Raw genomic sequence first — 25,798 nt, 5'->3', positions numbered from 1 at the left:
TGAATGAGCAGACATATGAGCAAGACTAAACTATAATTATTATTTGGGGTAGGAACTATCTCTAACTTCCTCACCATTAGGAATATGTGAATTCCTAATACATTCCTTTTATTTATTTTCACCACTTGAATTTCTATTATCTGACACTTATAAAAATTTTCTACCATAATATTAAATATGAATCTGTTAAACCATTCCATAATTGAGGTTAGAGACTGCAGAAATGATGGCAGGAGGAAGAGCAAGAATATGCTCAATGTTACCAACTGGCCTGAAAAGGAACCAAAAGAATTTAATTTTCTCCATACATGGGACTGTGATGTTCAGCACCCTCCCTAAGAGGGCAATAGTCATTAAAGCACACATATCAACTCTTAAGACTTTAAAATGATTGGAAAAATAAAATGATTTGTTTTGAAATAAAAATAGAAGTGATTTAAGGGGCCCGTCCTGACTGGCCAACTTCTTTGGGAAAAACTTTGAGCTCAGAATAACTGACAGCAATTCAGAGATAAGGGGCCCATCTGCCAGAAAGGGGGACGTGAAGCCACACGAGCACTCAGGGCCTGTGCCCCCTACTCCCTGGATGGCAGAGAAAAAAACCTCCTGCAGCCTCCAGCTCTGGAATGGAAACAGCAGGTGATCCATAGGCCAACGTGGACCTGCCCTGGTGTTGGTGGACAGTGGAGGATGCTGTCACGGTTTAGAGCAAGGACAGTTCAAACCTCAGCCCTGCTTCCTGGCTAATGATCTTGCTTCCCAGCCTGCTGCCCCTCTGTGCAACAGGGAATGGTATGCCTCCCTTGGGAGAATATAAGAATAAATGGAGGCCTATATAGTGCTTAACACAGTATCTGGCACACAGGTACTCAATAAACAGCATCTGTTATCATTAGCTGGTAGGTGGAAGGCAACCCAGGGAAGTAAAGGAAACGTGCCCAGGTGTGCACTGGGGATGAAGGTCGCTAAGATGGTCTAAGACAGTGGTTCTCAACCCTGACTGCATATTATAATCAGCTAGCAAGCTTTTAAAATGCCAGGGCTAGCCTCTTTCCACCCATGCAATCTGAATCCGGCAGGGCAGGGCCCAGGCATTTTTTCTCAAAACTCCCCAGAAGATTCTAGTAGGTAGTCAGGGTCAAGAGTCTCTGCTGAGGCTAACACAGCTGGAGACGAACAATAACCTACAAACAAACCTGCGAACAGTCCATCAGACGCATGCCCCCAGGCCCAAGAGTGAGGCCATCCTGGTTTTAGAATTGAAAGAAAAAAAATAGTCTTAAAATTAAAGATGTATCTATTTTCTAATCCTGAATACTGTATGCTAATAAAATACATCATAATTACTAAATTCTCAGAAAGCAATCACTCTGGAAAAGTCATAACAAAGCTCAAGTGTTTATTAAGAATTAAAAATACTGTAAATAAGCCATACAGTTCATTTCACAGTAAACTAAACAAACCTTTTTTTTTTTTTTTAATTTTACTTTTTGGGTTTTTTTCTTTTTTTTTTTGTTTTGTTTTGTTTTGTTTGAAGGGCAAGACAGCCATTAAAGAACAATACAGCTCAAAGGGGAAGGGGAGGTACAGCAAACAGTTACAGAAATGCAGTGCACACGCTCCTTGCCGACAGACGTGGTCCGCTCTGACAGCAAACCTCTTCATGGACACCATGTGAAAATAAAAAGATCTGGCCTACGTTCTCCAGGGAGATATCCCATTCCTGTCCTGCGTATGGACAGTCTCATAATGTTAATACATTTCTTAAAGGAACCCAAGGACTCCCCTGTCTGGGATTCTAAACCTCTAAACCTATGCATTATTTGGTGACCCTCCAGAGAGCAGAGCTGACACAGGCCGGCCACCAGGGACAGAAGGGCACCGGGACTCTGCTGGGTGTTGGGCTTTCACATTCAGAACCGTCTGGATTCTTTGCATAGTTACCTTTGATATCACTAGATGATTCAGGAATGGAAAAGACACTCACACCACGGAGAGGACCCTCAAGTAGCCCACTCTTTTAAAACAAAGGCTGAGGGGCTCTTCCCCCTCCTGCTTCAGAGCTGACATCTATGAGTTTTAACCAGTTTAAAGTGGAAGACAACAAGTGAGAGCTCTTTCATAAAAACTTCGGCCACGAGTATAAAAAAAAAAGTAAAATTAATTTTCCTTAAAAACAATTAGAAAGAAAAGTGTCCCCCGCTTTTTTTTTTTTAACTTGAACTCTGCCAGCCAGACAGGATTTTTGAGGTTAATCTGCTTCTGTTAATCCTCAGCTGAAGCCACTACCGTTTTTCTCGGACATGAGAGACATCCCCTCGAAAAGACACCTCCTATTCACAGGGGCTGGGCCTTCAGGAAACCAACCAAAAGCAGAAGCAGAGAACTTAAGAAACCAACAGAGTGTGGTAATAATTGTAAATAAATTAATTGGGCACAAAAATACAATGCCTTGGTGTTCGGGTGGTATCTACCGGTCTTTAAGAGGGGACAAGAAATTGGGGTTGGGGGGACACATGGGAGGAAACAACACATTTTTTTGGTCATGAGAAATTGGACTTTAAATCCGCACCCTGCACACACAATCCATTTAGACCTTTTCATGAATCTTTTCCACTTTCACGAACAACCTATCCAGGTCATTTCTCAGGTCATCTAGCAAACCCTTGGCCGACTCCAGGTTGTTCTCGTTGGTTTCTATTTTGACGGAGTATGCGACCAAACTGTCCACGGCAGTCCTGAGCATTTTCAAGTCCGACTCCACTTGGCTGACTGAGGATTTCAGGTTGTCTAAGGAAGAAAGTCTGTCCAGCAAGTCCTGAGGCGGCAGACGGGAGGCCTGGGCTGGGTCCTGACCGAGCAGCGTGTGCACTTGCTCTTGCACCTTCTGCAGCGACTCCACGGTGCTGGGGAGCTCGCCCACGCTCCTCTTCAGCTCCTCCACGTCGCCGTAGAGCGCGAGCTGGGCCTCGCCCAGGCTCCTCACCGTGCTGGCCAGGCCGTCCTTGTCCGCCTCCGAGGAGGACGCCAGGCCTTCCAGGCGCCCCTGCAGGGCGGCCAGGCGCTGCTCGTGCTCCTGGCTCGTGGACGAGAGGGATTCCAGGCTCTCGGTCTGGCGCTCAGAAGCCTCCTGCACAGAATGGACTCCATCCTCCACGTGCCGGAGCCTGGAGTCCAACCCCTCACTGGTTTTCTGAAGCGCTTCCAGGGCGTCGGAGTGTTTGAAGACTCCATCTTCCTCCGGCCGGCGGGAGTTGGCCTTCAGTTGGCTCAGCTCTTCCTCCAGTCTCCTGATGTCCTCCGGGAGGCGGGAGGCGGACTCCTCAGACCGGAGGAGCTTCTCCGTGAGGGCCTGCAGGGCGAGACGCTCCGTGTCGGCCGCCTCCTTGAACGCCTGCTGCTCCTGCTTGAGGCTCACCAGCTCCCGGACCTCCGTGTAGACGTCGGACTCCATGGTCCGGAGGGTGCTTCTCAGGCCCTCCATGTCCCGCTCTCTGGACTTCGCAGTGGTTTGCATTTCCTTCACGGCTTCCTTCAAGGCTTTCAGATCCTGCTTGTACCCCTCAGATGCTTCCAGAGAGGCGACCTTGGCCTTCACGTCGTTTATTTCCTTCTGGCTCCTCTTCTGGACATCAGTGAAGATGGCGATGTTGTCGTTGATGGACTTGGTGAGCTCCGTCAGCCGTTCCTCCACCGTGTTCTCCAGGGACGTGAAGTCCCGCTCTCGGGCGTCCTTCACCACGTGGATCCCATCCGAGAGGTCTTTGAGAATCTCATTCTGGAGTTTTTGCAGAACTTCGCTGATCCGGTTGACCTCACTCTCCCCTTGCTTCACAGCTTTCTCTGTGAGGTCTTGTTTATGTTGGGAGCTTCTCAAGATGGACTCAAAAGTCCCAAATGTGGCTTGCAGAGACTGTACCTGTAACCAAAACCCAGGTGTTAATTGCTAAGAACAGCTGATGAGTTGTATAGGACACAACTGTTTTGTTTTGTTTTGTGTGTGCCCAACCTCCAGCTTCCTTTTCTTCCAGACTGGCACCACAATTTTCCTTTGGAGAAACATCCTTCCACACACAGGCCATGTGGTTTTGGGGACCAACCCTTGGGTCCCCTCCAAGTGCTCTGGGGATGGTCTGTAACCCAGGCCTGTCCAATCAGCACTTTCTACCCACCCCACTCCCCGAACCCAGAGCCACAGTGATTAGCCCAGGGATGGGCATGTGGCCTAAGGCAGGTCAACGAGGTAATTCTAGAACTTCTGTTAAAGCTGTTGGGAAAGAACACCTCTTTTTCCACTGGGATTGCTAGCTATAGGATGGGGTAAGCCTGGAGCTGCTCAGGCCAGCATAAGGAATGCCAGTCTGAGAATCAAGCCAGCACAGAGGGAAGCAGAACTAAGACATGGCAAGACCAAGTTCCAAAGACATAATCCGAACACCTAGATACAGCTATCCCTGAAGGAATCTACTCTTGAACTTTTTAGTTCGAGCCACACAACCCTCCCCGTCTCAAGCCACTGTAGGGTGGGCTTCCAGCTCCCACAATTGAAAGAGGCTCACGAATTTTCAAAGGAAAAAAGCTGAGGCACATGGGAGACACTGGGCTAGGAGTCAAGAAGTAAATGTCCAGGTCTCTGCTCGCCAATTCCACCTGTGTGGCCCTAAACAAGTCACTGTCCTCCCTGGACCTCAGTGTCCTCACCTGCAAAGTGTGAGCAATGGGCCAGAGGACCCCTGGCATTCTCTGGCTTTGTGAACACATTACCATCTTGTTTGCCACTACACATTCATTTTAAACAAATTCTACCCTAAATAAGGTCTGACCTGAGAACTATCCAGGGAGCTACTTAGAGGCTGTACAGTATGATGATTAATAACCTGGACTTTATCCTGAGGTGGTATACGGTGCCACCTATACTGCTTTGTTGCAAAGGGAAAAAAAAAGAACAGAAAAAGAGAAACTGACTCTATCAAGTCCCTAGGTCTAACCACTAATTTAGAGAAAACATGCAAGAGAGAGACATGCCATGAGGATGTGACCAGCAAATCCAGAAAATTCTACAGGATGAATGACCAGGATCTTTAACAATTAAGTGGCATTTTAAAATGCGGAACGACAGGAAACTATCATAGATTAAAAGAAATTTAAGAGACTTTTCAATCAAATACAATCTGTGGCTCTTACGTGGGTCTTGATTCAAACAAACCAACCGTTAAAAAGACATTTTTGAGCTTGTCATGATGGTGCACACTGGTAGTCCGAGGTTTGGGAGGATCCCTTGAGCCAAATCCAGACTAGGTTCAAGTCCAGCCTGGGCAAGAATAAATAAATTTTAAAAAGACATTTTGGGGAGAATCAGAGAAATCCGATTCTAGACTGGGTATTAGATGACATTCAAGAATTACTATAAACTCTGTTAGGTGTGATATGTTGTTTTGTTCAAAGTAACAAGGAAAGTAGTAGAGAGGGAAGGGAAGGAAAAGGAACCCTTATCAGTTAGAAATAAATCCTTAAATACTTTGGGTGAACTAATATGTCAGTCAGGGATTCATTTTAAAATTAGTTCCTAGTTCACTTTCCCCTGGGTCTGCCAAGACAGCACAGGCTTTTCAGAGGGCCTAGAACTCAACTGCCAATTATTTTCTGAAGCCCTGGACCTACTTGTACCTGATGAATCTTCTGGATTCAGGACAGGCCAGCCTCTCTGCCTGTGCTATGGCTATTCAGAATACCTGGGCCATTTCCAATACTAAGAGCATCTGGAGAGTAAGAGACACCAGGTGGGTACCCAATAGGGCAGAAGAGCGGTTCAGACTCAGACTGTTCTAAATACAGCCAAAAAAATGAGAGAGGGGAAGGGTAGTGGATGGAATGAAATAAGAATGGCGAAAACTCGATAATTACTGAAACTGGGGTTCATTATACTGTTCTCTTCTTTTATTTATGCTTGAACATTACCATGATAAGAGGTTAAAAAATACACTTCCCAGCTGTGTGATCTTCGGAGAAGTTATTTAGCCTATCTGCGCCTTGATTTCCTCAGCTGCAGGATGGGAACAAAAACAGTACCTGACGTGCAGGATTGTCTTTGTGAAAATTAAGTGAATTAATATGTGTAAAGTGCATAAGCCATGCCTAGCACATAGTGATTGCTAAACAAACGGCAGCTATCTCAGAAGTCTGCAGATTTCTAGCACTGTCTTCAGCCCAATGCCAAAGGGCAGAACAGACTGAAACCACAACAGGAATGTGAGCAGCACACCTAGGCTCTAGTTCCAGCCCCACCAGCAACCAGCTCCAAGCATCGACAAGTCCCAATCCCTTTCTACATCCAGGTTCCTCCTCTATTAACAAACAGGTCTCTAAAGTCCCATCTGGCTCCATCAGTCTCTGATTTTCAGACAGATTAGAATAAGGTTCTCAGGGACTCCAGAATACTAGACTATTTCCCTGCCCAACCAAATATAATCTGAGTCATAAAGGGCACTTTACCAAGGTACTAGAGAGAACTCATCCCTGAAACTAGGTTATTAAAGCACAGTATTAACCTGTTCTAAGCACAACACCCAGAACAGAGGTGTGAGTGGGAGAGCACAGTACCTGCAACATGGGAGGTGTTCAGCCAGTGTTTTCTGAATGAATCACAGAATGAATGAATTCAGAGCAAATCCCAATGAACTGGTCCATTTCCTCTCTGATCCCTGACTGTCACCCCTAACCTGGACTGGCTCTTTACAAATGGTTAGACCAGAATGACTAGACTAGACCAGAAATTACAGACAAAACCAAACCAACCAAGCCCAACAGTGTTCACCTACCAAGGGTGTTGTGAGTTGTTCATCTTTATGTCCAAAGAACTCATTACAATCAATATGCACTAGAATTATCTGTTCCCCTAGCATATGTGGGGGATACCCAGGCAGGCACTGGGCAAGATGCCAGAGATGGAACACCGGTGAGGACAGGACCCCTGCCCTCAAGCAGCCCACAGCTTAGTGTGCATGTGGTGGTTGGGGCTGGGACAGGTGGGGTCCAGCTATTAGCAGTGGTTGATGGTTGACATTCCATAGGCACTTACTGTGTACCAGTAACTGTGCAAAGGACTTCAGAGACATTCTCTCACTACATCCTCATCATACTCTCATGGGTTGGTGGCTTCCATTGATCTCTATTTTACAAATGAGGAAACTGGTAAATGGTACATCAAAATCCCAGATTGTTTGATTTCAGAAGCCAAGCTCTTACCACTGTGTGATATGCTCAGGCAGAGCACAGAATGCCTGGAAGGGAAGCTGCCAGCACCTGTAGCCCTGACTCCCTGTCCAGAGAATTGAGACAAAACAAAGATGACCAAAGAATTCCCTCTTCCACAAATAGCTGCTAGCCTCATTAAACTCTCCCTGCCAGGCCTGAGCCTACTTTTACAATCACTCTATGCCACCCTGGATCTCCCAGAGCAACACAGGCTCTTAAGAGGGCCTAAAACTTAACTATCAACATTTTCTAAAGCCCCGGACCCACTTATGCCTACTGAATCTTCTGGGTAAGGACAGGCCAGCCTCTCTGCTTGTGCTACAGCCATCCAGAAGATCTGAGCCATTTTCCAATACTAGAAAACGAGAGACCAGGTAGGTATCTAACTCCAATCCCAGCTACACCACTTATGGTCTGTGTGTGACCTTGAACAAGTAACACAACCAGTCCTCAGGTGCCCCATCTACGAAATGGTGCTAATTAAGTGATACTTGCCTCAGAGGGTGGCTACCAGAACTGAAATCGTGGCTATAAAGCATTTAATAGCATGCTTGGCCAATAGTGAATATTAATTATTAACAATAATACTGTAGGTACTTACAGTATAAAGTATTTCCTGCTAAGAACAAACCCCCAGCCCCACCAAGTCTCACAGAGTTATAAGGGGTTCAAAGTTAGGTTGCCAACTTTCAACCTCCCCTCTCATGATTTCCTAAATGTTACTCTGCCATAGACAGGGTAGCCACCCCCTGTCCCTAAAACAGGCTCAAGATAGTACCCCTGCCTGTGTGTTCTTCACATTCCTTCAAACAGTTATCGATCACCAACTAGATGGCTGACACCACCCTGACCACTGGGATACAGGCCTAGGGAAATTCCACACCCTCTCTCTTCTAAACTTGCACGGGAGTTACCCTTAACTGGTACCTCCTTTTGTGCTTCACAAATACGGTCTTTTGCTTCTTCACACCTCCACAGGGCCTACACAGAGCATATGACTATCAGACTTCAACAAATATTATGTTTGATTAGCAAGTAGGTGGATGAAAGAGAGGAGACAGAGAGGCTAGTGATTCTACTCCAGCAGTATGTCTCTTTTTTAAGAATGATCTGACATTCAGGAGAGGCAGAGCAGCACTGCCTACTTAATTCCCTTAGAAAAGTCACCTCCCTTGGCCTGCAGCATTTAGCAGGCTGACTCATTCCAGTTGCTCTGCCAGTCTTAAGAGGAAATTCCTAGTCCTGCACTCTCAACAAAAGTAGAGAGAAACTTGGCAGGACAGGCAGCATGCTGGGAAAAGGAGGCAGCAGCTCCAGGGTCAGAAGTGGCGGGATTTTTCGTTTCAGTCTTGCAACCAACTTTCATTGAGCAATGACATTAGTGGAGGCTGGAGGAGGGGGAATGAGATCAAAGGGACCGCACTTGGTCTGGAAAAACCACAGAAGGGTAGAAGCTAAGTAAGACACTTTGCCTTGAGAGCTGGGTCCATCCATACCTGAAGTAGGCCCTGTGGACCCTTAACATGGCAATGGCCTAGACATTCTCACACATCTGCCAACTCACCAGCTGGGGACTTTTTCAATTCACTTAATCTCCATAAACCTCAACTTTCTGGTCTGCAAAATGGAGTCAAAACCGTTAGTCCTTCCTGCCCCCAAGGGCTGCTATAAGGATGAGATAATATGTGAGTAAGCACTCCAAACACCATATAAATGTGGCTAGGAGTCTTATTCACCAGAATGACCTAGTATTTTTGGTCTTTCCCTTCCCCTAAAGCTAAAGTAAGACTACTTCAAAGGCCCACATGGGCACGCTGGTCCAATACAAAACAAGGGGACTAAAGATAGATACTATTTCATTTGGACTTAGCAAATAAATAAGAATACCAGCTCTTCCTTCTCCAAGCTCCCGGTCTAGTAAAAGCTGGCTCAGATGTCTCCCACTGGCCGAGCTAAGGTGCGGCCTTGCCTGAGGCTTCCAGAGATGCGCTGGCTTCCCTTCTAACCTCCTTTTCAGACAACTCTGCCCGTTCAGCGGTTCCTAATCCAAAAAGAATGGGCTCTCCCGGAGCCTGCCGGCTTCCTTACAGCTCACCGCTAATGTCCTGTGACAGGGCCTTGGCCCACCCTCCCAGGCTGGCCCAGCCATCCTCGCAGTGGTCCATCGCTGGGGGCCGATTCCTCCGCGGCCATTAACAAAGAGGGTCTGGGGACTGCCTCGGAACTAGGGGACCGGTGGGGGAAGGGGGTATCCGGGCCGGGGTAAGCCAAGGCGGGGCGGCCGGCTCCGGCCACCGGGCCTGGGCAGGCAGGGCTAGGGGCAGCCGGGAGGGCACGAGGGGGCCCAGCCGTGGGTCGGGGGACCGCAGCCGGTGCGGATAGTGTTGGGGGGGGCGATGTACCCACCTTCTGCTCGACGCCCTGCAAGCCCTGGCCCAGCTCCTCCCTCTGCCGGGAGAAGTCCTGGTGGCTACGCCGGACCTGCTGAACCTCCTCCAGGACGTGGTGGACACACCAGCCCGAGAAGGCAGCCGCCGCCACCAGGGCGAGGTAGAAGAGAAAGTTGAGCGCGCGGCCGAGCCTGCGCGAGCAGGACGCCGAGGACGAGGCGGCGGCGGCAGCGGAGGACCTGCCGCCGCCGCGGTGGCCGCCCTTGCCGTGCGCCTGGTTCTGCGGGTGCTGCGGCGGGTGCTGCGGCGGGTGCGGCGCGGGCGGCGGCGGCTGCTGCGGCGCCGGCGGCGGCTTCTTCGCCACGTCATCCGCGCCGCCCGACGGGTGGGCGCCCTTCTCCGAGGGGCTCGCGGCGCCGTGGCCGCCCTTGGAGCCCCTTTGTTTGGCCGAGGGCATGGCGGGCGCGGCGGCAGCCGGGGCTGCGGGCTGGGAGGCGAGCGAGCGGGGCGCGGGGCCCGGGAAACTTGCTCGGGCTCCCGCGGGGCTGGGCGAGCGGCACGCGGGCGCTGCCGGCGTCGGAGCGGCCGAGAGAGCGGGCGGCCGAGCAGGGAGGCCGGGCCGAGGAGGAAGGAGGAGGGGGCCTGGCTCCGCCGCCGCGGCGCCGACCCCGCCTCCCGGGAAGGGAGGCCGAGCGCGCCGAGCTGGGAGCGCCTGCCACGCACGCCGGGCCGCCGGGCGGCCCCTCCTCCCTGCCGCCGCGACCCCGGAGAGGGAGGGCCGGCGGCGGCCGACGGGAGGGGGCGGCCGGGCGGGGCCTCCGGGGGCCGGGCTGGAGGCGGGGGCGGCCCGGCGGGGGCTACGGCGGCGCGGAGGTAGCCGCGAGGGGAGGGGAGGGGACGGGAGGCGGCCGCGGTGGGGAGGGCGCCCGGCGGGTTCTACGGCGGCCGGGGGCGGCAGCCGCGGTGGCCGAGCGGAGGGGGCGGAGGGCTGGGTCGACCCGAGCCGGGGCTGGCGGCAGAGCAGCGTGGACGGGGGCCGGGAATGGGTGGCCAGGCGGGGCCGGAGGGACGACCTCCTGGGCCAAGTGCGAGCCCCCCACTCCCTTCTCGACCTGTGCAGAGAGAAGAATGAAGGGGGCGCCGAGGAGCCTGCCCCCAGGAGTGGGAGTAAGCGGGTGGGAGCAGATCTCGGTTCCTTTCTGCTGGGAATTGGGGGATCCCCTCCTTTCATCCTCGCAGCCCGCCACCGGGTTGGCCCTCGTCTCTTTCCTCGGGTTTGAAGGCGGAGGCACAAAGGGCTGTCTAAAAACCAGTTGGCTTCGGAATCATGCTTGGTAAGAGTTAGCGAAGATTCCTGGACCACGGTAAGTCAGTTCAAGGGAACGCATTTATTGAGCGTGCCTGTTAGCCAAGTCAGCCAGCTGTGGACAGCTTGTTCCTTTTTCTCGAAGCCCTTTCAACTCTTTTCTCTTTGGGGATCAAGAAGTCTGTCCACAGCCCCTACTCGGAACGGACTCTGGACTGGGTGCCGGGAGACCAACAGTAGACGCAGGGAGAGGGAGGCAGATCAGGGTTGCCACCCTTACTTTTGTAGAAGGAAATACAGTATGCTCTGTGCTTAGTGACTTACATGCGTTCTTAAAACTTCACAAAAGCCCTGTACGGTAGCAATTATCTTACAGGAAAGAAACTGAGGCTGAGCCCCCAGCCCCACCTGATTACCTCAAGGTCACACAAAGCCATAATTTGAACCTCTATCTGATTCTACCAGAAACTGTGCAGCTTAATCACTTCAGAATGGGAAGGAAACTGGGCCCAGGGAAGTTAAGCAACTTGCCCACCCCCTCAGGCTAGTTGGTGCTGGAGCAGACACGGAGCTCCACTCTACTCCACTGCTTCCCCCTACCCGGTGTCTGGTGTATGCCTAGCAGCATGTGATAGGGACACTGTTTGTTCTGTCTATAACCTCCCAATTCTGTTAAATATATATATACATATTTCCTGTCCTTAAAGCCTATAGGTTTCAAGTGCCACCTCTTTCATAATAACTTTTCCTATAACAACACCACTTGATACGTCTCATGGGACTTAGCAAATAATTGCAACAATAGGCATTATATATGCTAGTTCAATATAGCAAACCTTTGTTGAGGGCTCGCTATGTGCCATCTGTAAACTACTCGCCTCTCCTTGAGGACTGGGAGCAACCATGGTTTATATTTCTCTTTGTATCTCACTTATAAGGCACTTTTTTTTTTTAAAGTAAGAAACCTTAGGCAAATTTTATTTTTCCATGAGGAATAAGTCATATAAATCAGTGCTTAAAATTAAAATTCTGCCAGTTCAGTGGTACTGTAACAACTGTTATAAATGCAAACATCGACAGTGACCACAGTCCCAGTATGTCGATATGATGTCTGTCTAAGCATACAGTGATGTCTGTCACTATATATAGTGATAAAAACTGGAAAACAGAAATTAGCCATCAATGTATGCCACTAATGTATTCTTGAAAACTTGCTTGTTTGGCTGATTAAGCAGCAGACACTTGGGCAGCCTGCATATGCTCAATGATACTGGTTTTCATTTGTGAGGTCTCCTCGAAAGTCTCCCAGTACAATATAATTTCTCCTTAACATCAGTACACATCTTCAGGACGCTTTTCAAATTAGATCTTCATGCAGATCTGACTCATCAGAAGATCCTAGAGCAGCAGCTCTATAGGATCTGTCAAGTGATTGCTTATGAACTGAAACGGCTGTCCCATTTTGGCCATAAACCTGAGAAGTTGAGGAGGGTTTGGTTATTCTGTGAACAGTTTCAGCCTGCCTCTGGACACTTCCACAGGGATGCAGGAATGAAGTGTGGAGTGTTTCTGGTCCACATGCCAAGGATTTTTTAGCTTCTCCTTCTAACTTCATAGAGTAGCTTATCTTTTGCAATTCAACATTATTAAATTCTTGATACATTTTCATTTTGTGGAGTTTAGATTCGAGAAATTTAACTTTCAGTTCCATCTCACGCTTTACTGCAGCCACTTCTTTCTCTCTTAATTCTTGTCTCTTATCTCGTTGTGCTGCATAGGCCTGCAAAAACAGATTGATTTTTTTGAATTGTTCTGCAACAGTCTGTTCGGCTTTTGCTTTAATCTCCCGTTTATACTGGTCAGCTTGATGACGGTCTACCATATTCCTTTCCATGTAATTTTTGAGGTCTACTATTGCTTGCTTCAACCTCATATTCTTTGTCTGTAATTTCTCATATCTTTCTTGGATTATTTCCTTAGGTAACGATTCCGGCTGAACAACTTGATTCTTTGCATATTGACGTCCACATTTTGAACATGGAAATTCCAGTGCTTGTTTTTGTTGATCAATTTGACTTTTGATTTGATCTATTTTCTTCTTTGAACCTGTCCCATCTTCTAAATTAACGTGACACGGTGAAACCTCTACAAAAGCCTCTGGCCTTGGTTGTTTTTTCAAGGTAGTAGCCAGTTCTTGTAGATGTCTCACAAGTACTGTTCTTTCTGCAGACTCTTTTTCCAAATGACACATTGTTTCTTTTAAACGATCACATTCATTGGTGAGCTCCTGAAGTTTTCCTTCTAGAAGCAGACTTTGCTTGTCACTGCCAGCTTGACTTTGTTTCACAATATCCTGAAGCTGGTCCTGGATATTGGTTACTGTCTCGTCTTTCTGGGCAGCTTTGTTGTGAGCAGCATGTAGTTGCTGTTGAAGCAACATATTTTCTCTTTGTAGTTCACAGAATCTCTGCTCTAGAGATTCCTGTTTGCCCATGTGTGGATTCACTTTGCTTTGGTCACTGCCATACGTTTGTTCTATTTCCTTCGTGTGGCGCTGTGTTTGCCTTAGGTCTCTTTGTACAACTTCTAAAAACAACGTTTTTTCTCGGAGGAGCTCTCTTGTGTGATGGAGCTCCGTTTCCAGGCTATCAATCTTACTTTCTGCTTTAGAAAGTTTTTCAGAAAGAATCTCATTGTTTTCTTTTAGATTCGACATGTAAAAATTCATTTTGTCTTGTAAGTGATCCCACTCATCTCTTGCTGTGTAGAATGCAAGCTCTAGGTGTTTTCTTGATGTCTCACTTTCATCAAAATCACGTGTAGCGGCAGTCAGTCTGGAATGGCAAGAGGCAAGTTCTTCTTCCAGTCTTTCCTCGTTTTGTGTTTCACTCTCCAGTTTACACTTTAGCATTGCATTCTCAGCTGTGAGAACACAAAGCCGCTCACCATACTGAGACACAGTTTTAGTTAATGTTTCCAAATTCCGCAATAGAGTCATGTAAACGTCATCATACTTTTCTTTCGTAATTTCCGTGTCCTTTGGATATTTCTTTTCATTTTCTTCATTCTGACTTTTAATTTTGTCTGTCTCCATTCTCACCATGGCAAGTTCCTCCTGCAACATGCGATTCTTATGGAGTAGATCTTTTTCTCTTTCTTGGCTATGAGAAATCTCTTTTTCAAGCAGACCTTTTTCTTTCTCCACAGACAGTAATTCTACTTGTAACATGTCTACCTCATTCTTAAACTTTTGCGTATCTTGCCGTAATTCTTCTTTTAGATATACTTTTGATGCTCTGTCACTATGTGGTGAAGAACTCAAATTTTCATGATATGAACCTTCTATTTGTCCATTTACTGTATTTCTTCCTTTTTTATCTACAGCCCTAGATGAAGGACCAACATCCTTCTGTAGAGGACTCTTTGAGATACTCTCACAAGCCGAGTCCAAAGGCACTTCTACAACTTCATTTTCTCCAGATACTAATGCGGACATCTTATCACTTCTGTTACTACGGCACACAGCAGTAAAACTGCCATTAGCATTTTGCACTTGAGGAGCATTTTCAATAATGCTGATACCATTTTCCATTTTTGTAGTTGATGGATTTGCTGTTCCCTCCTTGGTATCAACATCGAGGTGTTCAGAAAATGAGTCAGTATCTGGTTTTCCATAAATACCCGGTTTGATGGAAATCCTGAACACGGGGTCTTCAGTAATCTCATCCACTACTGGATTGCTAATTTGAGAAGGATTTTCCAGAATCTTTTCTTCTTTATCTTGTGAAATTTGTTGGGGAATTCTATTTCTATTAAAACCACTAGCAAAAGTGTCGTCTAGATTCCATCCTAAGGCCATCCTATCAACATGGTCCTGAAGAAGACTGAGTACACGTGATGACTGAGATTCTTTTGCCAGCATGAAAGCATTTCTTTTCCACTTATCAACTGCATTTATGTTTGCTCCAAACGCTAGTAAAAACTTCACCATTTCCTCTTCTTTTCGACTTACAGCAAGTAAAAGTGGTGTGAGGTGACTCTTGTTTTGGCGATCAATAAATGCACCACGTGAGAGCAGTTGTTTTGCTATTGATACATTCTGGTGAGAAACAGCATAGTGAAGAGCAGTGTTGCCATAGGTATCCTGAAGATCTACCTCAGCCACAGCCTCCAGCAGTGCGGTTACACACTCCTCCTCCTGGCACTGGACGGCCTTCATCAGAGCTGTCCTGTTTTTGTTGTCAGACAAGTTAAGTTTGCACTTTCTCTTGATGAGGAGTCTCACCACTTCTTCCCCGCCCATGGCACAGGCAAAATGTAGAGCAGTCCTCCTGAAGATGAAACGAGTCCTCAGAGGACAGACGGTCAGGGTGCAGAGGAACACCTGAGGGATGCAATAATTAAACCAGGCTTCGGTTTTCCTTATGAAAGCTGCATTGGATTAAGCCTCAGCACTTGCAGATCACAGAACAATTTCAGATGAGCAGACTGTTTCCCCTCGAACTCCTGCACAGGTATATCTGGTTTAAAAGTTTCATTATGCAATTCGGTGCTTTCTTTGCATCTTTTGAATAAAGTGGACTCCTTCTGTACGTAACCTCTATCTTCCAAGTTTTGCAGCGTATGTTTGAAGCTAGTACTCTCCAGTAATGACTCTTGGTTCACAATCTGTTTTTTTCGCAGAATCTTCAAGAGTTAAAAAGGCAGAACTACTTGGGAATTTTGTTTCAGAAATTTGCGGAGGCATGGTGTCATTTTGCCTGGACACGTCTTTCGGTAATGGTCTTAGAAGTTTAGCTTGGTCTTTCTTGTGGTCATGGTCACTGCCACTACTGAGAGGGAAAAGTGGCAAGATTCTTATACTACTCCTGGTTCTTATCTTTTTTCTACTAGAGTATGATTTTAGGGATTTCTTCTTTTGGTTACTGGTCCAAGATAGTTCACTGGTACTGGTACTTGAATCTTGACTACTCTCAGAGAAGAGATGTTTCCTGTAATTAAACTAGATTTGCCACTTAATTTAGGAGACTGAATTTTAACTGATGGTTCTTGTAAATCGGAAGAATGCTCATGTTTTGAAGTAACTTCTTGTTGTGTATCATCCAGTTTCAGTTTTTCAGATGGACTCTCAGCTGTATTTCTTTGAGGCGGTGCAGACTGGTCTTTCAAGGGGAGAGTTATCAGGCAACAGTCATCTCCAGCACTCATGATCTCCTCCAGGTCAGTAGATTCTTCTAGCGGCTCTGTCTCTCTTCCATGGCTATTAGGAATCTCAGTGTCTTCTTTCTCAGACTTACTAAAAAGTTCTGAGGAGGTTTTCACCTGGCCAGGGACCATCTGACGGTGCGCCGCCTCCTGCCGGTGCGCGCAGGGGAGCGTCCAGGGCGGTCCCGCCCGCTGCCGCAGCGCCACCGCCGTGTGCTCCTCTCCGAGTGCTGCCGCTCCAGCCGCCCGAGGGGCCGCCACGTCTTCGTCTCTGCAGCCCGCCAAGGCCGCCACGGACGCCGCCGACGCCTACTCTTCCCTGTCGGCGCAGCGGGGTCCGCGCCGTGGAGCCTCCACGCTAGTCCTGCCCGCCCGCTCAGTCACCTGACCCAGCGGCCTCTATGAGGCACTTTTAAAACTCTCTGGTGAATGAATGGACACTTGTGTGCCTGCCCTCTGGGAGCCTGCATTACTTGGAGAAATATGCAGAAAGATGTGAAGGGCTAATTGCTGTAAATTAGAATATAAACATAAAGAGAATTTAGAAAAGCAAACCATAGGAGGGGAAGGCTTTTGAGGGCATTGGGTTTGAGCAAAGCCCTGAAGAATAATTTGCATACGAGGAAAGCAGGGAGGATATTTCTGTAGCGGAAATGGGGTGAGCCCAGGACACCTGGTGGACATGAGAGTTTGTGTTTCATATGGGGAAGAAAGAGATGTACTGGGTGGAGTAACTCCATATTGCAGAGGGCTGTAGAAGCCAGCCGGGCAGGCGGAAGAGTGGCTACTAGCGTGGGAGGCCAGAGGAAATTATAACAGGTTCTGGACTAGAAACATAACCATCTACCCCAGACAGAGAGAAACGTCCCTATTCAGCTAAATACCAGGAGCCTCCTGGTTCAACAGAGCACAGGAATTTGACCTGGGGGGTGGGAAGACGACAGAGGAAAGCAGAGGACTAACTCATCAGAAGGTGCCCAGAAGAACCTTGTGTAAAAACTGTTCAGCTCACTTCCAGTTGTGTTTAAAATCACTAGTGCACTAAAAGAGGTTATCCCCCTTCAAGCAGTGCTCTGTGTAAGGGGCAGAAGCATTGATAACTTGCAAAGCGGTTTGCTGGGGCCAAGCCAACCTCTGGCCTAGGAGGCAAGAGCCCTGCATTTTTAGCCTTGGCTCTGCCCCTAAACAGGGTGACCTTGAGAAGTATGCCTAACCTCTTCTCTGAATTTCAGGGTCACCGCTTCTGTAAAGTACACCTCTAAGGACCTTTCTTCTTATTCTATTTCTTAGAGAAAAGGTCATCTGATTGTTATCAGAAATAATTCAGTGATATTTGGATTTTTAAAAATTGATCCAGACTGCAGGCTAGATATGGGAATGGAAGTTTTCTCAACTTTTGCCTCTACTAAGCACTGGAAGAATAGAGGGTAGGGAAGGGGACTGAGTTTGCCTGTCACCCCTTTCCCTCTAGGTGGTAGTGAGTGTAATGGTTAAAACACAGGCTCTGGAATAGACTGCCTTGGATTCAAATTCAGTTCCACGACTGATTTCAGAATGTGACCTGTCTGAACCTCAGTATCTTCATCTATAAAATGGAAGTAATAAGAACTACATCACCAGGTTGTTGGAAGATTACATAAAGGACACTGGGCACATATCAAGGCTTAGTGAATAAAGGGTAGCCAATAAAATTTGCAGAGTCATTGAGGGAAAATATAGTTTCACAGAGCTTCTGTGTCTAGATTTCAACGATTTTCTTTCATCGTTATTTCTTGGAGCTCTCAGGACCATATGTGGCTTACAAACCACAAGCTACGATGTGTTTAACTTTAAAAAAGCAGGCAGTGTTTTTCTCCGAAGTGTGGCACCACTATGGTGTTCAGTTACAGCCAAAGGGGGAGGCTGGTGGGCAGTCATGGAAGTGCATCTTCTAAGGCAGGAAGGGACCAACAGTTCTTGGAGATTTCCACTCTTCTACCCCATTTCCATGTCAGCACAGCACACATTTAGGGGAGTTTCCCTTCAGCTTTTCCTCCTGATTTTGTCTCCTCTATCCCTTTCCCTCTTCTTCCTCCCTAAAGTGGGTTGGATGGTCTGGCATGTGGGTGGAGAAGACGATGAGCTGGAGACATCTCTGCCTTTCATCCAGCTGAGTGAAAATGCCTCTGAACACGCTAGGACTGCATGGACTGTAAATTACAAGGTCAGGCTTTGTTAGCCTGCAGCCCTCTGGTTTTCCGCAGGTCAGTTAGAATGCCTAAGTAGAAAGCCCCTGTTAATGTCGATTGACTCTGCTCTGGGTTAACAAGGCCCTTAGAAAGCCAAGGCATGAGCCTGACTGCCCTGCACACTGAGTGGTGTCAGGCATGGCGCCATCCTTTATGGTTTGGCTTTGGAGAGCTAGGACCACCCCTTCCAGCCTAAGGAGTTCACATTTCTGGGAGCTCCCCAACTCCAAGTGCTACAGTCCCATGCAGGAGGGGAAAGACCCAGCAGGGGCACCTCTTGGCTAACGGATGGATATGTGACATTTTGATGTGGAGGCATTTTGATACTGCTTTAAAAATAAGCAGCTTTCCACTGGTTTTTGCAGTCCTAAGATATGTGCTCAGTAGCATCTGTGGTCTTCTGAGGTGAGCTTGAGGGGTGGATAAGACCAAGGGATGACTTGAGAGTGGAGGTAAGGAAGGCCTCATGTTCATGTCACTTGTGAACATAAAACAGCTTTACATTTTAATGCCACTTTGTTAAATTGACTATATGCTATAAACCGACCTTCAACCTCTTTTAAACTGTGATTAACATATCCATATCCTGGGGTGATATCAAGTGATAATGCCCATGAAAGTATTTTTTAAACTACAAGGTGCTAAATAATTATTTACTTATATCCCTCCCTGTGGGGCACAGTTGGGTGCTATATACAAAGCGAAGTCTCAACAATAATCATGATGATTACAATGGGCATAAAGTAAGGTCTTCATAAAAAAATATTAAAATGAATAGCTAGCTTTTATTAGGTCTTTATCATGTGCATTCACTGTACTAAGCACTCTGAATATATTGTCTTTTAAACTTCACAACAACGCTGTGAAAGACTTTGTGATCCTGTCCCCATTTTAAAGGTAGAAAACAGAAGCACAGAGCAGTTAAGTAACCTGCCCTAGATCCCACAGCTGATAAGTGATAGAGCCAGGATTTGAACCCAGGTGGACTGACTCCAGACCCCGTGCTGTTAACCACCATTTAGCTGCTTACAACCCTAGCAGGCCCAGCCAGTGCCGGAACCGGGAAAGGATGGTCTCTAGGGGGCTGTGAGGATGGAGAAATCTTCACACCCAGAGCTGGAATGAAAATCAAACAGCTCGGTCAAGGGTACCTTATCATCAATTACTGAAACTCATTCATTGTCAAGTGAATAAATTAGACAAAATTTCACTCGTGCACCAAAATTTCACTGGCTCGTGGGCAAAGGGATCTGGGCCGTCCTCCCGCTGGCACAGTGAGGTTCTGTTTGGTGGTCTGGAAGGATGGTGGCCCTGAATGTTCTCCCTGGAGGAATGGGAGCCTTCATGTGCACAAGTTTCATTCCTGCGGAGAAGAGGGACCTTGTTACGGCTGGATGGGCACCACCAGTGTGGCCTTTGATGGTCAGCGGTAAAGCACTTGCAGCATGAGAGGTTGGTTGCAGCTCGGGTCTAAGGCAGCCAAGACCGGGGCCTCTGTAAGTTTTGCTTTGTTGTGAGGTTATATGCTCCAGAATTGGAGAAAACTAGTTCACATCTTGGCTCTTGCCACTTTGGTGCCCTTGAGCAAAAGACTTCACTTTAGTGAGTCCAGTTATAGAAGATAACCATAATACCTACCTTATATGGATAATATGAGCATAAAATCGACTTTCTCCTCCACATATGCTCACAGTCTTCTGCATGTCAGAACATGCCATTTCCATCTATCCAGCTGCTCAGGAGTCATCCTTGAGTCATCTTTCTCTCACCCACTCCCATATCCAGTACAATGTATTAGCGAATCTTGTTGGCTTTACCCTCAAAATATGCATCATCTCCCACTTCTCGTGACCTCCACAGCCACCCCACTGACCCAAGCCACCAGCAGCTCACGCTTGGTTTTTTGAAACAAAATAACCTCCAGACTGGTCTCCCTGCTTAAGTACTTGCTGCCCTGTCATCTGTTTTCAGCACAACAGCCTGAGCAACTTCACTAGAATATGGCAGGTCATGTCACACCTCCCTCCAAAAGCCTCCGATGACTTTCTGTGCCAGTCAGAGTAAAAGCCAGAGTTTTTCCAATGACCTCCTGGTCCCCATGTTCTGTCCCCTGCTGCTTCTCTGATCCCACCCCCTGTTACTCCCCATTTGATCGCTACCATCCAGCCATACCACACCTCTATTTTGCTTCTCATGAGCCAGGTATGTTGCTACCTGGGGCCTTTGTAATTTTGTTCCCGGTGCCTGATGAACTTTACCCCCGGGTATCCACACGGGGTCTCCTTCACTTCCTCTGTTCAAATATCACCTCTAGATGAGCACTTCCTTGACCATACCGTACAAACAACTGCCCAACCCCAGAAACTATCCTTGCTTCCCTGCTTTACTTTTCTTTCCAGTACTTGTTTTTCTCTGACATACTGCATATTTGCTTATTTAATTACTATCGTCTGTCTCTTCTCATTAAATTAATTTCTTTTTTTTTTTTTTTTTGAGACAGAATCTCACTGTATCACCCAGGCTGGAGTGCTGTGGCATCAGGACTACAGACATCACCTGGCTAATTTTTTTTTTCTATTTTTAGTAGAGACAGGGTCTCACTCTTGCTCAGGCTGGCCTCAAACTCCTGACCTCAAGGGATCCTCCTGTCTTGGCCTCCCAGAGTGCTGGGATTACAGGTGTGAGCCACCGCACCCAGCCAACATTAAATTAATTTCATGGGTGGGAATTTTATGCAGCTCATTCTCATGTCCCCAGTTCCCTGAACAATGTCTGATACAGTAGGAGCTCAATAAATGTTCTATCACGTTATTAAAATCCCTCTGTGGGCCTCCCCTTTCATAAGACAACCACGAGGGAGAGCAGTGAAGGGAAGGAACCCTGTGAGGAACGACCTCTGAGAGCTTAGATATTATGGTGATAAAGATAATGGCAATGATTATTATGGGACTGGTGGGGCTGGTGGTGCTAATGACAGTGGTGATGGAAATGGTGATGATGCGATGGTAAGATAGTGATGACGAGATGGCAATGAGGATGATGACAATGATGATAACACTGAGAAGATGATCACTAACACTGCTGGGCTGCAGGGGAGCCGCAGGATCACATGCTTTGTAATTTTTAACATTTATTGGTCACTTACTATATGACTGGCACCATGCCAGGAACTCCACATGCATTACCTCCTTCCATCCTCAGTGAATCTTTGCTGTGGGCACCACAGTAGTATTGATCCAGTTTACTGATGAGGGTGGACGACTTATTCAAGATGACCCAGCTTCAGAATGGGTGGGAAAGACTGGGATCCAGTTGATACTAAAGCTCACACTCTCAGCTAGCACACGAACGTATAGACAGGTAGCAAGAGAAGGCCTAGTGTAGTGAAGTAATTAACCCAAGGCTACTCAGCCTTCAGATAAAATCTAGATTCTTAGTAAGCATCATGAATCTCAAACCGGGAGGGGGAAAGCAGGGCTATATCTCAACCTGACACTGGTAATTCACCTGCACAACTGCTCCCTCTCACCATGCTGCTGACGGACATCTTTTCTCTTAGGTATATTGTACGCAGGAAAAAAAAATTATAAGAACCACTGCCTTAACATGACATTTTTAAAAAATCCTTTATAATCTGGCTTGTGTTTCTCTCTCTGATCTCATTTTTCCCTCCAATCCTTTTCTACTATATGTTTAGCCAGACTAAATTTCCTGCAGTTGCCCTAATTTGCCATATTCTCTTAGGAACTCAGCTTCTTTGACCCTTTTCCTGCCTTCCCCCCTGCAACCTGGGTGAAGTGTCCCTCCCTGGTACACTCCCAGCTCCCAGATGGGTCATAGCGCTTATCACAATGTATTGTAATTGTCTATTTACTCACTGGCATCCACACTATCACTTTCAGGGCGGAAAATGATCTGTTCCTCTTTTATACACAGCGCCAGGCAATTTGCCTGGATTGTAGGAGGCACTCAACATATGATGGAGGGATGGAGAGATGGTATATTAGTTTGCTAAAGCTCCCATAACAAAATACCACAGACTGGGTAGCTTTAAACAACAAAAAATTATTTATATTTTCTCACAGTTCTGGAGGCCAGAAGTCCAAATCAAGATGTCAGTAGGTTTGGTTTCTTCTGAGGCCTTTCTCCTTGGCTTGCAGATAGCTGCCTTCTTGCTGTGTCCTCACATGGTCTTTCCTCTGTGCACATGCATCCCTGGTGTCTCCCTGTGTGTTCAAATTTCCTTTGTTTATAAGGACACAAGTCACATTGGATTAGGGCCCACCATAACAGCCTCATTTTAACTTCCTCACCTCCTTAAAGACTCTATCTCCAAATGTAGTCACATTATGAGGTACTAGAGAGCTTCAACATACGAATTTGGGGGTATAAAATTCAGCTCATAAGCGATGGTTGAATGGATTCCTGTGAGAGTACATGACTTAGAATTCTAGGCTTCTGATTCTCAGCATGCTGCATTATCAGGGTACCCACACTTTAGGTCCTGGGGATGTTGGAAAAGTCTCAAAGCTTTGAAACTTCAGCAGAAGTGGGTATTATATGTAAATGCAATGTTTTATGATAGGTTCCAATGATACTTTATAAATATATGTTGCTAATTATTAGAATCAAACCACAATGACCAGGAATGTATGTGAAGGTTGGGGGGCCTGGGGGTTGGGAACTACACCTCCCTACCCACCTAGGATTCTACTCAATCTGCCCTATGGCCACTTGCAAGCCTTTGTTCTTTGTTTAAGCTCTCCCCAGCCTTCCAACTTGAAAGTCCAAACTGCCTCCTTGTCTAGGAAAATCTAGTCTCCCACTGCCTCCCCCACTCATCAGTCCCTTTCTCATTTGGGTTCCTCACACTGAGGAAGAGTGTCGAGGATGCAGGATAGGTTTGATCCTATCTGGAAGACTTACTAGGTATGTGGCTCTGGTAAGTTTTCTAACTTCTCTAGGCCTCAGTTTCCTCATTTATAAGGTAGGATGAATACGTCACAGGATTCATGGGAAGTAATGTATATGAAAAAGACCATTATAATTGTAAGTTACATATACATGGTTATCATCAGTGTTTGCCAACTAAATTAGGTCCTGTCCCTCTGTCATTCAGAGCCTAATCTGGATCTTTTCAGCTATGGAAAAAACAAAGATAGCCTCTGCAAACTGTGGATTATAGTACCCACGACCTAGGGCTGTGGTAGGGTTTCAGTGAAATGATATCACTAAAGCATCCAGCATGTTCTATTTCAGGAGAATGGAGATTGTTGTGTAATTAGTTCAATATCTTATCCTCAACAGGCCCTAGGCCTCTAGAGGGCACAACTTTGTCTGCCATGTTCACGGCAACTGTCCTAGTGCTTATTGTTGGGTGGGGCACATACTCGGCACTAAGAAAGTATTTCTTTCATTCAGTTCATTGAAAAAATGTGAGCATCAGACCTAAGCAAAGAGGGTACAGAAGTGAGCAGAGCAGTCCAAAGTCCCTGCCCTCCGTGGAGCCCCAAAGCTAGCACGGGAGGCCAGACAGTAGCACATCAGTAAAATTACAGTGCGCTAGACACAGTAGTACTAAGTGCTAAGGGGAAAAAAACAGTGTGGGATTGGGACAGGGGTTATAATTTTAGATTAGGTGTTCAGGTAGATCTCACTGAGAAGGTGACTTTTGAGAAAAGACCTAAAGGAAGTGAGGGGGCCAGCCAAGCAAATATCTGGAAGAAGAGCCTTCCAGGCAGAAAAAAAGAGCCAATGCAAAGACCCTGAGGCTTATCCAAGGAAAAGAAATGAGTCCAGTACAGCTGACGTGAGTGAGCAATTCATTCAGCAAGTATTTATGAGTCCCTACTATTTATTGAACGAACAAATAAATGACCACAATGCCTGGTGCATAATCAGCTCTCAGCACATGTGGCTGTTATTGTTATAAGTGTCATTATCACTATTATCTCTGTATCTCTCCTGCCACGGCTGTCATGGCCAGTACCCAGCACAAGACAGGCTGCCTAGTAAGAACCCAGTAACTGCTCGGGGAGCTGAATCTCATGGTCCTGTTAGGCTGGTGTCCCTAACCATTAACACCTGGCTATTCTTTGAAGTTTAGCTGCATTGGAGACTTACTGTGTCCTTACATTGGCATTTTGCTCTGAAAATCATTAGGTCTTAATGTGATATCAGAATTGTACAATAAATGCAGTATTACAGTTCTTTGGTTGAATTCCTCTACCTTCAAAATGGTAAGAGAGTCCAGGAGTTTGGATTCTGACTTCTGATCAGTTCCCTGGGCCCCTTCATTTTATAGGTTCATGTCCAGCAGGGACCCATTAAGGGCAAGTGCATGGGGCCCAGCATCCTCATCAGCTTTGGAATATCACCTGGGACGCAGCAGCCAGAACTAGGACCCTGCTGTTGGAAACTCAGATTAGCCTCTGTAGGGTTTCTTCCCAGAAGGAGGTAGATGAGAGTGAGGGAACGGGAGCTCACCAGGACACTTTCAACCACAGTAATCATCACAGTAACTCAGGAGACTTGTCTAGTACAGTAAATCCTCACATAACGTCATCCACAGGTTCTCGGAAACCGCAACTTTAAGAGAAATGACATATAACGAAACCAGTTTTACCAGAGGCTAATTGATACAAACAAGAGTTAAGTTCCTATGGCACATTTCTGGTCACAAAAACACCACCAAACTTCTGAATAAAGGCCAAAACACTTCTCAGATTAAACATTGAAATAAATATGAGTTATACATTCATTTAAGAAAGATTAATAAAAACAAGGGCAATAATTATTTACCCAATTATTCCATTTCAAGGTCTGAGTGTGGCTGGATCTTATGGCAGCTCAGGGTACAAGACCGGCAGCCACCCTGGACAGGGCACCATTCCGTCACATGGTGCACTCACACACACCCCGCACTCAGATGGACAACACGCAGACATGCCAATGAACCTGACATTCACATCTTTGGGATGTGAGAGGAAACTGGAGTACCCATAGAAACCCACGCAGCCACGGGGAGAACGTGCAGAGTCCACACAGTGACCCCAGCCAGGGATCTATTTTTTTCTTATCAACATTATAACAATATAATATTGAATGAAACGACATTATTTGAGGATCTGCTGTATATAGAAGAGATTGAGAGTCACTAATGAACTCCTGAGTCTCTGTCAGCCAGGAGATTTTAAGTCTTTTAGAAAGGAGACTCTTTGGTGACATAGGATAAATTACTAACTTAAGCCCCTCTTGTTTCAATAAGCCCAGGTTCCACTTGTTCTTTCTTCAAGTGACAACAATGCCATCCTTCTCTTGATCTATTTCTCTGATGCCCCGTAAAGGTGAAGCAGAAAAGAACTCTCCATTCACAGGAGGCTTTCAATTCAGTTGCAAATGGACTCTTGACCTGT

The 25,798-nt window shown here is 46.8% G+C and overlaps 1 protein-coding gene and 1 long non-coding RNA gene across 5 annotated transcripts; one reads left to right on the top strand and one right to left on the bottom strand.

Annotated features, from left to right (window-relative positions):
- Positions 1–1,379: 1,379 nt before the first annotated feature.
- Positions 1,380–10,254, bottom strand: CKAP4 (cytoskeleton associated protein 4). Its single transcript, XM_045553049.1, has 2 exons — positions 9,661–10,254; positions 1,380–3,919 (listed from the first exon to the last, which is right to left on the bottom strand). The coding sequence occupies exons 1-2, from the start codon at positions 10,099–10,101 to the stop codon at positions 2,591–2,593; spliced, it is 1,770 nt and encodes a 589-aa protein (XP_045409005.1). The 5' UTR covers positions 10,102–10,254; the 3' UTR covers positions 1,380–2,590.
- On the top strand, positions 9,729–19,593 carry LOC123639348. Of its 4 annotated transcripts, none has more exons than XR_006735699.1 (5): positions 9,729–9,804; positions 15,261–15,464; positions 15,634–15,726; positions 16,057–16,170; positions 16,281–19,593. It is a non-coding gene; the product is annotated as an uncharacterized LOC123639348 (long non-coding RNA). The 4 variants fall into 4 exon arrangements; XR_006735700.1 differs by lacking the exon at positions 9,729–9,804 and adding an exon at positions 10,488–10,517; XR_006735698.1 differs by lacking the exon at positions 9,729–9,804 and adding an exon at positions 10,638–11,008.
- The last annotated feature ends 6,205 nt before the right edge of the window (positions 19,594–25,798 follow it).

Source organism: Lemur catta, chromosome 6, assembly GCF_020740605.2.
Source record: "Lemur catta isolate mLemCat1 chromosome 6, mLemCat1.pri, whole genome shotgun sequence".
NCBI lineage: Eukaryota > Metazoa > Chordata > Mammalia > Primates > Lemuridae > Lemur > Lemur catta.
Note: the sequence above shows the minus strand (reverse complement) of the source record. Positions and strands in the feature narration are given on the sequence as shown.